Below are 16,032 nucleotides of genomic sequence, written 5' to 3'. Positions count from 1 at the left end.
GAGAGAGAGAGAGAGAGAGAGAGAGAGAGACTAAACATAAAAAAATATATAATCATTCGGTAAAAACATCAGGAAGAAAAAGGGAAGGATCTAAAACGACAGTCCTGTGATATATGTGATTCATTTAGAACACAAACAAAAACAATATGATGTATGAATGAACAAACCCATGATAATAAGTCCATGTATTCTGCTTCATCAACGTGATTCATTTTCTAAAGCAAAAATCTAAAAAATCATTCTCTTTCTGTGCTTTCTTGTACCATTTTTGAAAAAACAAATGTCACCTTTTTGTCTTGGTGGTGTTTTGAAAATTGATTTATTACTTTGAACAATTTTAGATACTTTTGCAAAGTTTGACCAAAACTACAAACGGCAAAGTATTTCCCGATGATCATGTCGATGAACTCGTCAATATGCCATCGTATTTGGTAAGAAAACTTCATTGCATTTATGCCATAAAGAAAGGAAAAGTCAAAAACATTAAGACATATGTCTCTCCATTATACACGTCATATTTCTGCATATTCAAAAAAAAACAATCATATCATAAATTTGCTCTCAATTCGATATGTTAAATACGGCTTCAATTGATGTGTTTTTATAGAGATACAAAATATCCACTTACATATTAAGTGAGTAATTCATGTTCAAAAGTATTCCTTACCCTCTAATGTATCGGTACTCATGTACTTCCCACCATTCCTCTTCTCATCTTGTTGTCTCTATGTTTCATTTTTTGTGCTTGCCTGTTGACACTTTTTTTTATCTGTATATCATTTCAGTTTGCAGCAACCAAACTACTTCGCCAGTTTCAAGATCTTGTGGAAGGAGATAAAGACGCAAGACAGAATGAGGAAGCTACACTTCACGCATTATTGGATTCAGAAAGTTCAAGTAGAGAGGCGATCGAAAGAGAATTTTCCGAATCAGAAAAAGTAAAAGTATTTCTTGTTTTCTGTCTGTCTTTCTTAGTCTCTCTAGCCCCGGCCCTACCCCCGTCTAATATCTCTCTCTCTCTCTCTCTCTCTCTCTCTCTCTCTCTCTCTCTCTCCAGCTGCGTTTGACCCTTCATTCCCGTTTTTATGCTGTATCTTTATTTTATTTCTGTTAATAGGAAAATATTATCGCAATCGCCATGAATTTTCTCAAACTGCCAGTAAGAAAGGTCGCGGAACAACAAGAATACCTAGTTAAGGAACTCGAGCTAGAGCTGCCCCCTGTCGGAACGCGAGTCAGACGTGGTCCAGATTGGGATCCAAAGGACAACATAGACTCGAATGGACCTGGCACAGTAGTCTGCCACAACAATAACGGTAAGTTTTGACGTCGTGGTTTAATACTAATATTCACAAAATCATTGTGTCAAATGGTTCATATTAGCCAACATAATAAAATTATTTCAAACCAATGAAAACGTAGTTACAGTTGATTTATAAATGGTTGTTTTCGTACCTCACCAGTTAATAAATCATACAATTTCATGTAAAATAGCACGTTGTATGCATCTTGTTTTTTCATTAGACCAAACAAGGTAATTCTTAAAGTTATATCCACTGTTTTCTAGACAATTCTTTTAGTATTTAGTTAGATATATTGTAAACATGCTTAGTGTAGAACTTGCCAATATGCTGTGCATACTAAAATATGGATATGCACACTTACACCACATTGGCTATGAAACCAAGCAAATGAAACATGATACATGTACAAAAATAAAACACGCTTGCGCATGCTCAGTTAGTAAGAAATTCACTGACAACTGCCGCTAAAACGTATCAATATACCGTTAAGGATTTCTTTATAATTGATCAAAAATGCCAAGAAATACATAAGAAAAACATCGGTTCTTACCAGTTATTTGTCATAAACTGTTCATAAGGAGAATCAAACTACTTTTGCATGAATAATGTTGTGACACGATAACAATATTCAAAAATAATGGTCTCTTTATGAGGGAATTCTTTTAAAAATCTATTCTATATTTAACTTTTTTTGCGGATCTAGTTATATGAATGTGATAATACAAGAGCTCAACTTTTTTTATCTAGTTTATTAATCAGGTAAATATATTTCAATGGCAATAAGTAATGTATGAAATTAATAATCATGTACCTGATTTAATTTATCACATAAAACCAATGAAATAAGCCGACAGTATCGTTGGTTTGAATTTCTATTGAGCAGGTGCTATAGAAATGCAGGTAGCCTATGCGCCTTTTACGTCTATCTATTAATTGATAAAAATATTTTTAGATGACTATTATAGCGATTTGTATATCTTATACCAAATGTGTATAGGTACTGTATCTGTGTTGTGGGACTGTGGTATCGGACCTTTACCATACCACTGTTACGATCCCTGCCAAGTGCTGTCCACAGACAATGACGAACGGGCGGTTAGGGACGATGGATGGATACAAGTCGGCTGCAAGGTTGTAAGAGGTACTGTGTACATAAAGCAAACCCTTCAATTAAGTAAAGAATTGACACGTCTTTACAAAGCAGTTTTGCTACTGGTACGCAGTATATCCCGGCTAAGCAAAAATATGATTGTTAAAAAGACATTTATTCACGAGGTAATGACGGTTTACGCACTTACTACAGGAAACTGTATACTTCCAGGGCACAACGTGTTATGTTTTCTAGATGTCTTTTTCTGGTGTTCCCTAACGCCTTTCAGAATTGATTTTAGTTGGGAAATGTTGATGACTTATAATAGTTTTTGTTTTGCTTGCTTTCTTGCTTATAGCAGTGATTTCGGAAATTGACTTGCAGGGCCGGATTGGACTCACGGTGATGATGACGGAGGTCAGGGTTCATGTGGCGTTGTGTGTTTGTGTACAAGGAAAGGGACAGTTACGGTAATGTTCATTTTCTAAGGCCTCGTGCACAGAAAGTCACATACGGTACAGAAATGATATTTTTAGCGGGGTTTTTTTGCGCTCAAAATTGGTTGGTTATGTTTTGGTACGTCACGTTTTGGTGTTTGCGGATCGAGTGTTATACAATTTGGTGCTATCTGATTCTTGTATTTATATAGCTTCTCCATCGTACTATTTTGTTACGGTAGTTGTGCAGCTTAACATCTACAGTCTTTGTTTACCTAGGTACATATGTATATTACTTGAAACATTCCAGTAAAATACGAGGTTTTGTTCGAATTCCATTAGTATACAGCCTTATCTATTTCGTATTATCTGGATGCATCGAGGAACACAGAACAATACAGTGTAAAGACATAAATAAGAATACTTATCGCAACACTTACCAATATGTTATCGTTCGATAGCGATTTGACTTATATAAAATTGCCTGTTTACCCTTGAACACCACTTACACAGCAACGGATATGAAAGCAATGAAACGTTATGACACCTTGTGATGGACACATGTCTTTATTTACGTATTATGTATGAAGTATGTTAATTTTGTCGCGGAAAAGCATGTTTCACCAAAGATAAACAATATACAGAAGTACGAAGATGCTCTGACGAAATCATTGTGTTGCGAGGACCTTTATTGTCATCGTGAAATTTTGGTTACATTCACTCAAACGGCATGTTTCTTCCACAAGCCACAAAAACATCGTATATGTGAAAAATATAGGTCAAACTTAATGTGTTACATTACATGCACCTTATTTCAGGTTCGTTGGCCAAGTAGGAAAATTGGGGAATACAGATACGGGGATGAAGTGGTATTGCTGGACACTTCAGAAGAGTAAGCATTGCTCAATGCAACTTGATCGCTTACGTATAATGGCATATGTTTGTCATCGACTTTTGACATGCGAGGTCCATATGTAGACATTGTATTTTTAAGATGTCGTCATACTCTACGTATTCTCATTTTGTGTCGACGTAATTCTTATATTATGCATACATAAATCCAAATTTTCCGAGATAACAAATACAAATGTAGGTAGATAATTACATCTGAATGGTCGGATATGACATTGATATGCCATTTATCCAATCTAGTAAAAAAATATGATTATAGTGATAGTAATAATGATCTCGGCATATGTCGCGACAATATGTTATAATTAAAAAATATGTCTTTTTTAAATTATGTCGCCATACATAATTCGTAAGTCGATGGCAGTTATATTCCACCAAATTATTACATGTTACAGAATTACGTTGTGATACATTGGTCTTCAACTTAATTTATTTAAAATGAAATGGGTGGAGGAAAGGAAATTGCATTCCTTTTGTGACGATAACTTGCTTAAATATCAATTTGTGTTTTTCTGTTAGACATGCTCAGGCAGCAGGGTATGATCGGAGTATTAGTACACGTGAGTTTGAACCAGGAAACAAACATAATCCTAAAGAATATCGGAAGATTCGTATGCCTGTTTCTGACAACTCGAATTTGAAGCTTCTGAAGCAAAGCATATTTGGCGGTCTTATTAAAAAAGGTATAGTGTACGTTCCTGTATATTAAAATGGTTCAGAAATGTTCAAATTAAAATCTCGCTTATAAACTTAATTTGATATAATGGTATTTTACTCTTAACAGCGAATCCGCGGTTTCCATGCCAGTTATTTTTAAACAATAATGAAATATATATTTTTCACTAATGAAATAATAAAGCAAATCTGATTAAACGTAGAGGCATTTTATCCCCTCATTACATGTGCGCGAAACCAAATGTTTCTCAGTTTCAACAATATAAACAATGTGTATACATAAACGAAAACCTAAATATCGAAGGTTATAGAACAAGAATATCTTGTTTAATATATATTTTGTACAATATGAATTTTATCCGCAGACAGAGCAGCAGACGTTCAACTGAAACCGGAATCAGACAGCAGCACCCCAGATGTTCAAGCGAAACCAGAAACGGAGAGTTACATTCCATTTTTGTGGAGTTATCAACAGGAAGGTCAAGTCGAATGGACTTCATTTGATGCTAGCAACAACGGAAAGCTAGAATCTGATTGGTCCAAACAGCGCAAAACCACAATGGTTTCAGCTAATAACAAAAGGTAATGCATGGTCATATAATCAAACAAGGATGAAAAAATAACATTTTGTTTGGGTAATTATATCTTTTACTGTCGACGATTGAGATATCGAGAATCTATTTCACCGATAGAGATATCGAGAGTCTATTTCACCGATTGAGATATCGAGAGTCTATTTCACCGACTAAATATCATTATCTTTATGCATGAACATCCCCCTTCTCTTGTTGTTTTGGATTCATAGCAATAGCTCACGAACCTATGATGTGGCGTCTTATATCATGTAGACTTCAATTTCGATAAGCTGTAAGCAGGAATACGGCCCCGCAAGTTGTGTACCTAAAGGGCGAGTTATCGTACCGAAAAGCTGTCCCGACATTGCCTGTGCCACGACTTGTAATGGCCAGAACATCCGTACACCAACATGTTTCATTTATTTGCTATTTTTATGTAGCAGTTCATGTGATAGTTGTCATGTTAGCTCATGTTAGTGGAAAGTGTTTTATGATCAATCTAGCATTTGTTTTTTTGAATATGATTTCTTGAGTTTATTCATAAAAAGTTCTATCACCTTCGATATTTAGGTTTTCGTTTATGTATACACATTGTTTATATTGTTGAAACTGAGAAACATTTGATTTCGCGCACCTGTAATGAGGGGATAAAATGCCTCTACGTTTATTCAGATTTGCTTTTATTACTTCATTAGTGAAAAATATATTGCATTATTGTTTAGAAAAACTGGCATGGAAACTGCGGATTCGCTGTTAAGAGTAAAATACCATTATATCAAATTAAGTTTATAAGCGAGATTTTAATTTGATCAATCTAGCATTTGTCTTTTGAATATGATTTCTTGAGTTTATTCATAAAAAGCTTAAGTAAATCCATAAAACTAAAACCGTTAAAACAGATCGTTATTCCTTAAATGTAAGCAAAAATACAGTTGTGTGACCGCACCGATGTATGCAGCGTGCATACATCGTTCACACACCGTCCGCACATCGTCCACACATGATGCGCACAACTGTGCGATTTAACAATCGTTCGCCTCGTTGTGCGCCTCTCTCCACACAATTGTGCGATAAGGTACTATTTGTTGTTCAATATTACGAAATGAAATAAATACGGAAGGCTCGTATGCAATTATGTACACTGTATATATTACTGTGATTTCTCATCACAATAATTAAGATTATGTACAATTTTACAATGCGTGTTTCAAAGTATTACAGTGACCGTTAGACTGTCAAGAATGGGTTTGGCTCCGAGGTAAAAGAACAGGTAAATAACGTTTTGATGAGTGACCAGAGTTTTACCTGGCCTGTGCCGGCTGTGCCTGACACATATAGCTGATGCGTGATACCGTATGTTATAGCTCCCCTTCACCTGGACTTTCACAACCCGATGAGTTACGTAAGTGCCCCGGGCGGGGAAAAGTACGGTCCAGGTTCATGTACAAATAGCTACATGCATATGGTATGTGTACCTGTATACGGGAACTGTGTTACAATTTTACATGTCGATTAAAGGTCGTTCAAAATACACCGAAAACACCATTTCTAAATTAAGGAAAGTATAGACAGAAAATTTAAAGATACGCTTATAGATGCAGCTAGTATATGGAAACATTCTTAAAATATCGTGTTTATATGTTTAAACACAAAACCGTATATAGTGTTAAGGCATTCCTCAATTTACACTAACCACGATTGTAATTGCACAACGTTCGTCCATCGTGCGCACAAATGTTCATCGTTCACATACCGTGTACACACCGTGTGCCCTCCGCACATCGTGTAACGTTGTGCGATCACACAACTGTACAAAACCAATATGTTACCTAATAAACTTATTTGTATTCGCAAATTTGTTATTGTAGAAAATGACTTAAGTGACCATTTACCCGAAATTATGATAAAATAAAATTTTGAAAAACTTAATGAAAAAATCTTAATCTTTGATTCACAGAGTATCATTGTATTCCTGATTGGTTTAGGTCATCATTCGTACATCATGTACGTCTGAAAGCTTAGTGTTGGATCACTATTTACATTTTATACGTTTTGTAGATTTCTTTGCAATCAATTTTATGTTTATAGGTACAGAGTTGCTTTCGAAAAAATGACAATGTCTTTCATAGGCGGCAATAATGAAGACAAACAGCTGAGGATAGACGTGAAACGGGTAGGTACATGTAGTCAGCAGATGTATTGGCTTTTATTCAGAACGTACATAATTGTATATCATCATAAGATAATGTTGATGTTATGGTATTTGTCTGCATTAGATAACATGAACTGTGCTTCAAATTAATTTTTACTCAGTGACCTTGAGAACTTATAGAATCTGTTCAGTTTAGAGGCACACAGATTAATTACAGGGCTACGCAGAGGGACATCAAATGATATATTATATCAAGAATTAAGATAGGAAACATTAAATAGTAGAAGAAAAAACATTAACTAACATTAATGTATAATAAGATTATAAATAGTGAAACACCAAATTACCCGAAGGAAATAATTAAACCTAACTTTCATGATGATAATCTGACTAGATATTCTTTGAGAACATGTAGTATATTTGATCCATCATTATGTCGTACTGTAAATTATAATGAAAGTTTATTCCCTTCTATGTTTAATGAATTTAATAAATTGTTCCTAATATTCATAATATTAAATCATAAGCTTTTTAGGTCAAAATCATCATGTTCAATCTGAAACAACTGATATTTTAATATAAAATTTTCGTGAAATCGCAACATAAACATAATTCTTTGTCAGCTAAGGAATGGCGCTATTAACCTAAATTACGACCTTTATAAAGACCATTTAGTTGAATCTCCACATTGTGAATGCGACCAAAGCTACTATTTTCTGGAGTGTAATAGGTACATGTATAATAGAGCTCGCCACGTTTTACAGCAGAATCCTAATCATGATGGACATAATCACGTTAGTATAAATATCCTGCTGCCTGGCCGTGGTAATTGTAATGACACCCAAAACAAACATATTCTCAAAAAGCTTTTTATAGTTCAATCACAAAGATGTCCTTATATTGTGCTACAAATTCTTTTTCATAGCACAATATTCATTAGTGGATGGCCAATATGTGGCACATGGACTTTGTATGGCCTGCATCTTTTGGGGAGATAAAGTCAAATCTACCAAATATATATGTTTTGAATATTTCCATAATAAATAAAAACGTGTAGCTTTAGCTAGGTCAAATAAATCGTTTTTACAAACTTGTTCGTTACTAGTCCGTAATTAAAAGGGTAACTATCTTTACACATCACTATTATACAATCTGCTTTGGAGGAGTTACTTCGACTTTGTGTATCTACAATGTAAATGTCTCTAATATATGTAAACGATGTGTTCACCACGTGATGTAGCTGTAGGGAGAGGACCTAAAAAGGCAATGCCCGATGTCCAATCCTGTTGACGTCTTATGTCAATAGAATCTGTTGAAATTGAAGAAAAAAAATGAAAGTAATTTTGGTTCTTATTTTTTTAATGTACCAGTAAACCGGCGTGTCGGTCGGTGAATGGTTATAACGTTTGTTGTTACACATTTGTATTTGTTTGGTAAACAGTGTAGAAATTAGTCTTCATTACAGTTACTACGCTAAGGTAATTGCCACGTTTATGTGGCAGATGAGGCGAGCTAGATTAAAAATTCTCGATTTCTGTTTGATTTTTAGGAACGAAGAAACACGCAAGGTGTGGAACAAACGGAAGATTGACATTTTTCCTCGGTGACAAAGCTTGACCTTCTTATATTTAATATATGATAGACTGTTATCACTTAATGTGCCCAGGAACCATACAGAAAAAATATTGCATTTCTACATATAAGGAACAAAATCAAAATTGACATTGAACACAAAATGATAACTTCAGGAACCAAGAAGTCATCAAAACAAACGGAGGGCTCTATTAAACCCCTTAAATCATTAAAATTGGACTTGTCCAGTTTGTGATTTGATTGGTTAAAATGTGACTTCAGGGATGAAACGTTTAAATCGCAGACGAAACATTCTTATCCAGTGCAATGTATCACCTACTGTCTTATGTGAAAGTACAGGATCACGAAAGTCAAAAACAGTGCTAGACACAGAACAAATGATTGCAATAATGGCAGCCATTTAGATATTATTTTTTTATAATCGGATCACGATTACAATTTCAATATTGAATACGTACCCATGTACCATATCCTGGAGCTCTGTATAAGTGACGGTCGCTCTATCTAATTGAGCTATCTGGTAGTCTCTGTATTGGTGACGGTCGCTCTATCTAATTGAGCTATCTGGGAGTCTTTGTATTAGAGACGTTCCATCTAATTGAGCTATCTGGTAGTCTCTGTATTAGAGACGGTCGCTCTATCTAATTGAGCTATCTGGTAGTCCATGTATTAGTGACAGTCGCTCTATCTAATTGAGCTATCTGGTAGTCTCTGTATTAGAGACGTTCCATCTAATTGAGCTATCTGGTAGTCTCTGTATTAGAGACGGTCGCCCTATCTAATTGAGCTATCTGGTAGTCTCTGTATTAGAGACGGTCGCTCTATCTAATTGAGCTATCTGGTAGTCTTCTTATTAGTGACGGTCGCTCTATCTAGTTGAGCTATCTGGTAGTGTCTGTATTAGTGACGGTCGCTCTATCTAATTGAGCTATCTGGTAGGCTCTGTATTAGTGACGGTCGCTCTATCTAATTGAGCTATCTTGTAGTCTCTGTATTAGAGACGGTCGCCCTATCTAATTGAGCTATCTGGTAATGTCTGTATTAGAGACGGTCGCTCTATCTAATTGAGCTAACTGGTAGTCTTCTTATTAGTGACGGTCGCTCTATCTATTTGAGCTATCTGGTAGTCTCTGTATTAGTGACGGTCGCCCTATCTTATTGAGCTATCTGGTAGTCTCTGTATTAGAGACGGTCGCCCTATCTAATTGAGCTATCTGGTAATGTCTGTATTAGAGACGGTCGCTCTATCTAATTGAGCTATCTGGTAGGCTCTGTATTAGTGACGGACGCCCTAACCAATTGAGCTATCTGGTAATGTCTGTATTAGAGACGGTCGCCCTATCTAATTGACCTATCTGGTAATGTCTGTATTAGAGACGGTCCCTCTATCTATTTGAGCTATCTGGTAGTGTCTGTATTAGAGACGGTCCCTCTATCTATTTGAGCTATCTGGTAGTGTCTGTATTAGTGACGGTCGCTCTATCTAATTGAGCTATCTGGTAGTCTCTGTATTAGTGACGGTCGCCCTAACCAATTGAGCTATCTGGTAGTCTCTTGTCGCATTCGAAATGGAGGGGTGATGAGATAAAGTGTGGTGATATTCTCTCCTGTTCTGTCTGCGTTGGAACAGGGGTCCTAAAATATTCTTTTAACAAATATTCTTTAAACAGACATAATTTGTGAATTCATAATAATGAAATACTATAGTGTGTACATGTACCATATTTTAGTATTTTACACTGCATTTCCCCATCTCTGTCCCACCTTCCCCGATCGGAACATCTCGCCCTGATTACAGTTCCTTCCATCGTTATATGACCGAATCGGCCGAGGTGTTCCGAGTACCACCTTCCCCTTTAAAAGTATTTTTATTCACGTCACTGTCACTGTAGCTATAGTTGTTAATGTTAGTTATCATATGAGGATTTACACAAGTGTATCAAATGTTTCCTGTCTCCTGTTCATTAATGATCATTCATGTTGGTTTTATTTTGTATATATATCTTATGTGATTAGCACGAAATTTGACTTAAAAACAGATTACAAACCATGTAACAAATATGAAAAAGTCTCACTGTGTACAACAAAAATGATCAATTTTAGGGTCCTTTAAATTGTTTCATAATTTCATTAAACTAATGATCTGCCATTACATTCGGAATCAAACAGAGATGTTTATGCTAATGACTAAACAATAGTTTAGCAAAGGTCACAGACAGTCACTGTCACAGTGAACGCACAATGTTATGAAGACAAGATGATATTAAGCGAAATTAAACTAATTGTTCATGTACAGTGTATGTTAGTTGTGTCTAAAGCAACATAAACTGTGTACAGTAGAAGAAGACGCATATTTCCTCAATTTTCTCAAAAATATATCGAGTATTAGAATTACTCCAGTGTATCCGACGTTGCTGATTAATAGATGACCACTCACATTGGTGTTTCCTCATTTAATGTGTTCCATAGTAATAATATAGCCTGTTCTGTGCTTATTGAGGCTTCAGTAGATAGATCGTCGAAGCTATAAAACATGCTGTTAGACTACTTAGTACATACTTACTAACATATACGTTTTTTTGTATATGAGATACGACACAATTGCTCTTACCCATATTAGCCCCCTCCGTATCACACCCCAAAACCCGTATCAGTCCTCTCCGTATCAGCCCGCAAAATCAGTATCACATCCCTTTTGGCAATTTTTCGTTTTATAATATTTCAAAAGAAATATAGATCATAAGATAATAGATATATGTGTATTTTATTAGTATGTACTGTATGTAATAAACATAATAGAACATGCCTTTTTTTCCATATCATATCCAGTATCAACCGATACCGGGTGTGCTATGGAAAAAGGCATGTATCATTCTCTATTTCCATATTATTGTTGACTTGTAAATGTTTGAATGGTTCAGGATAACATGATGATATTTCAACATTTTCTACATTTGAAGGGGGTATATTTGACCAAGATCCCCTTAGTTTTATTAAACAGTTCAACCTCACCCCTACCCTAGGCTGTTATTTTGTCAATCTCATATATCTAAATAAATGCTTAATATATCAAAATATTAATTTAGTATTTTGTATGTTTATATACAGACGCTTGGGTGACATACATTGAACTCTGAACAAACTATTTTATACGTTTTTTCCCAAAACCAGAAATATTTTAGGACGCTCAATTACAGTATATATTTGTAACTGTAGATTTTTCATATTTTCTTCAGTTTACAATATTAGTATACGCATATAATGTACATTCGATTGACTGTATATTTATGAATCACATCGTACCAAGATTTTAATTTCTTTAGTTTGTGATATTCTTAAAATAAGTAATTTGCAATGAATAAATGTTATATATTTTTTCTCCCCCGTTTTTCTTATTCATTATATATTACTAACAAACAGACCTTGTAGAAGCTGTTTAGCTTCCAAAGGTTATAATAGCGAATTTCAAGATAAACTCGTGTCATGCTCAAGCATGAATTCTGTGCATAAACACACTTTCTTGTAACTCCTGACACGATAAAAAGGAGGGTTTTTTTTATTGATCACTTGAACATTTAACTGGGTTTGAGCAAACAATCTGGGTTGAAACACGACAAATGTCCTGGTCTTAACGAATTTCACTTGCTGAAATAATTGTTATTAGTTCTCAAACTTTTTGTTACTATGAAAAAAAATAGCAATGCATAATAATAGGAAATTAGATGATCTCGCGTGATTTTATCTAATACTTCAAACCTGTCAATGAGCAGTGTATATAAAGTATGTGTTATCAGTAAGATGAAACTAATCCAACACTATGTGTAAATAAGTGGTTCTATGGTGTAATGGTTAGCACTCAGGACTCTGAATCCTGCGATCCGAGTTCAAATCTCGGGAGAACCTGAACGGTTTTTTTTCTAGTATTATTATTGTACACTTATATTACTTTTTTTTTTTTTTTTCACTATGTAGTTTAACAGTGCATAACTACCTTTTAAACGATATACATATTAACAACAACTCGTATGCAGCGCTTTGATCAAACTCGAACCCTAGACCCTCAGATTAAAAGTCTGATATTCTACCGATTGAGCTACGCGTGCTTCAATCAGCAAGTTCTAGATTAAACACCATAAAATCTGATAAACACCAGACAAATTCGTTACTATTGATAAGTGTAATTATTATACAGTGCAGTTATTACGTCTTTCTAGCACTCGTCGGCGGAGTTAGGGATCCACAGTTAGAAAGTCAAATTTGTCTAAACTATTGTTGAACATATCGGCTAGTGGGTAAACCTAGTAATTAATTGAATCATAAAAACATTAGAAGTTGTAAACATCTTACAAATGCAACAAAATAAGCAAAACATTTGATTTCAGTTAATTTAGAAATCAGTATATAACCTTGATATACATACATATATAAATGCATATAACCTTGATATACATACATATATAAATGTATATAACCTTGATATACATACATATTTAAATGTATATAACCTTGATGTACATACATATGTAAATATATATAACCTTGATATACATAAATATATAAATGTATTTACCCTCGATATACATACATATATCAATGTATATAACCTTGATATACATACATATATAATTGTATTTAACCTTGATATACATACATATATAAATGTATATACAATTGATGTACATATATATATAAATGAACATCACATTGACATACCTACATATATAAATGTATTTAACCTTGATATACATACATATATCAATGTATATACAATTGATGTACATACATATGTAAATATATATAACCTTGATATACATAAATATATAAATATATATAACCTTGATATACATACATATATAATATGTATAACCTCGATATACATACATATATAAATGTATATAATCTTGATATACATACATATTTAAATGTATATAACCTTGATGTACATACATATATATTTACATATGTATGTACATCAATTGTATATACATTGATATATGTATGTATATCAAGGTTAAATACATTTATATATGTAGGTAGGTCAATGTGATAAACATTTATATATGTATGTACATCAATTGTATATACATTGATATATGTATGTATATCAAGGTTAAATACATTTATATATGTAGGTAGGTCAATGTGATAAACATTTATATATGTATGTACATCAATTGTATATACATTTATATATGTATGTATATCAAGTTTATACATAGATATATAAATGTATATAACCTTGATATACATACATATTTAAATGTATATAACCTTGATATAGATACATATATAAATATATATAACCTTGATATACATACATATATAATATGTATAACCTCGATATACATACATATATAAATGTATATAATCTTGATATACATACATATTTAAATGTATATAACCTTGATGTACATACATATATAAATGTATATGACCTTGATATACATACATATATAAATGTATTTACCCTTGCTATACATACATATATAAATGCATTTACCCTTGATATACATACATATATAAATGTATATACAAAATATATATAACCTTGATATACATACATATATAGATGTATATAACCTGGATATACATAGATATATAAATGTATATAACCTTGATATACATAAATATATAAATATATATAACCTTGATATACATACATATATAATATGTATAACCTCGATATACATACATATATAAATGTATATAATCTTGATATACATACATATTTAAATGTATATAACCTTGATGTACATACATATATATTTACATATGTATGTACATCAATTGTATATACATTTATATATGTATGTATATCACGGTTATATACATTAATGTATGTATATACATCAAGGTTATATACATTTATATATGTATGTATATCGAGGTTATATATATTTATATATGTATGTATATCAAGGTTATATGCATTTATATATGTATGTATATCAAGGTTATATGCATTTATATATGTATGTATATCAAGGTTAAATACAATTATATATGTATGTATATCAAGGTTAAATGCATTTATATATGTAGGTATGTCAATGTGATATACATCTATATACGTATGTACATCAATTGTATAGACATTTATATATGTATGTATATCAGGGTATATACATTTCTATATGTATGTTTATCAAGGGTATATACGTTTCTATATGTATGTTTATCAAGGGTATATACGTTTATATATGTATGTATATCAATGTTATATACATTTATATATGTATGTATATCGAGGTTATATATATTTATATATGTATGTATATCAAGGTTATATGCATTTATATATGTATGTATATCAAGGTTAAATGCATTTATATATGTAGGTATGTCAATGTGATGTTCATTTATATATGTATGTACATCAATTGTATATACATTGATATATGTATGTATATCAAGGTTAAATACATTTATATATGTAGGTAGGTCAATGTGATAAACATTTATATATGTTTGTACATCAATTGTATATACATTTATATATGTATGTATATCAAGTTTATACATAGATATATAAATGTATATAACCTTGATATACATAGATATATAAATGTATATAACCTTGATATAATATCAATGTATATAACCTTGATATACATACATATTTAAATGTATATAACCTTGATGTACATACATATATATTTACATATGTATGTACATCAAGGTTATATACATTTAAATATGTATGTATATCAAGGTTATATACATTTATATAGGTATGTATGTCAAGGTTATATACATTTATATATGTATGTATATCAAGTTTATACATAGATATATAAATGTATATAACCTTGATATACATACATATTTAAATGTATATAACCTTGATATACATACATATATAAAGGTATATAACCTTGATATACATACATATATAGATGTATATAACCTGGATATACATAGATATATAAATGTATATAACCTTGATATAATATCAATGTATATAACCTTGATATACATACATATAAAAATGTATAAAACCTTGATATACATACATATATAAATGTCTATACCCTTGATGTACATACATATATAAATGTATATGACCTTGATATACATACATATATAAATGTATTTACCCTTGCTATACATACATATATAAATGCATTTACCCTTGATATACATACATATATAAATGTATATACAAAATATATATAACCTTGATATACATACATATATAAAGGTATATAACCTTGATATACATACCTATATAAATGTATATAACCTTGATATACATACATATATAAATGTATATAACCTGGATATACATAGATAT

The 16,032-nt window shown here is 32.3% G+C and overlaps 1 protein-coding gene and 1 non-coding gene across 3 annotated transcripts in view; both read left to right on the top strand.

Moving 5' to 3' along the window:
- The window catches only part of LOC110460428, a 43,333-nt gene extending 33,975 nt beyond the window's left edge, over window positions 1-9,358 (top strand). For both annotated transcript variants that reach the window (XM_021513313.1, XM_021513312.1), the window contains exons 15-24: window positions 342-431; window positions 786-938; window positions 1,118-1,316; window positions 2,302-2,445; window positions 2,779-2,864; window positions 3,650-3,723; window positions 4,263-4,426; window positions 4,784-5,000; window positions 7,082-7,166; window positions 8,695-9,358. In XM_021513313.1, the coding sequence (XP_021368988.1) occupies window positions 342-431; window positions 786-938; window positions 1,118-1,316; window positions 2,302-2,445; window positions 2,779-2,864; window positions 3,650-3,723; window positions 4,263-4,426; window positions 4,784-5,000; window positions 7,082-7,166; window positions 8,695-8,736 (1,254 nt within the window). In that variant the 3' untranslated portion in view covers window positions 8,737-9,358. The remainder of the gene's footprint in view (window positions 1-341; window positions 432-785; window positions 939-1,117; window positions 1,317-2,301; window positions 2,446-2,778; window positions 2,865-3,649; window positions 3,724-4,262; window positions 4,427-4,783; window positions 5,001-7,081; window positions 7,167-8,694) is intronic.
- A 3,211-nt stretch (window positions 9,359-12,569) lies between these two features.
- Window positions 12,570-12,641, top strand: Trnaq-cug. Its single transcript has one exon. It is a non-coding gene; the product is annotated as a tRNA-Gln (tRNA).
- The last annotated feature ends 3,391 nt before the right edge of the window (window positions 12,642-16,032 follow it).

This window comes from Mizuhopecten yessoensis, unplaced genomic scaffold (assembly GCF_002113885.1).
Source record: "Mizuhopecten yessoensis strain PY_sf001 unplaced genomic scaffold, ASM211388v2 scaffold10397, whole genome shotgun sequence".
Taxonomy (NCBI): Eukaryota; Metazoa; Mollusca; class Bivalvia; order Pectinida; family Pectinidae; genus Mizuhopecten; species Mizuhopecten yessoensis.
Note: the sequence above shows the minus strand (reverse complement) of the source record. Positions and strands in the feature narration are given on the sequence as shown.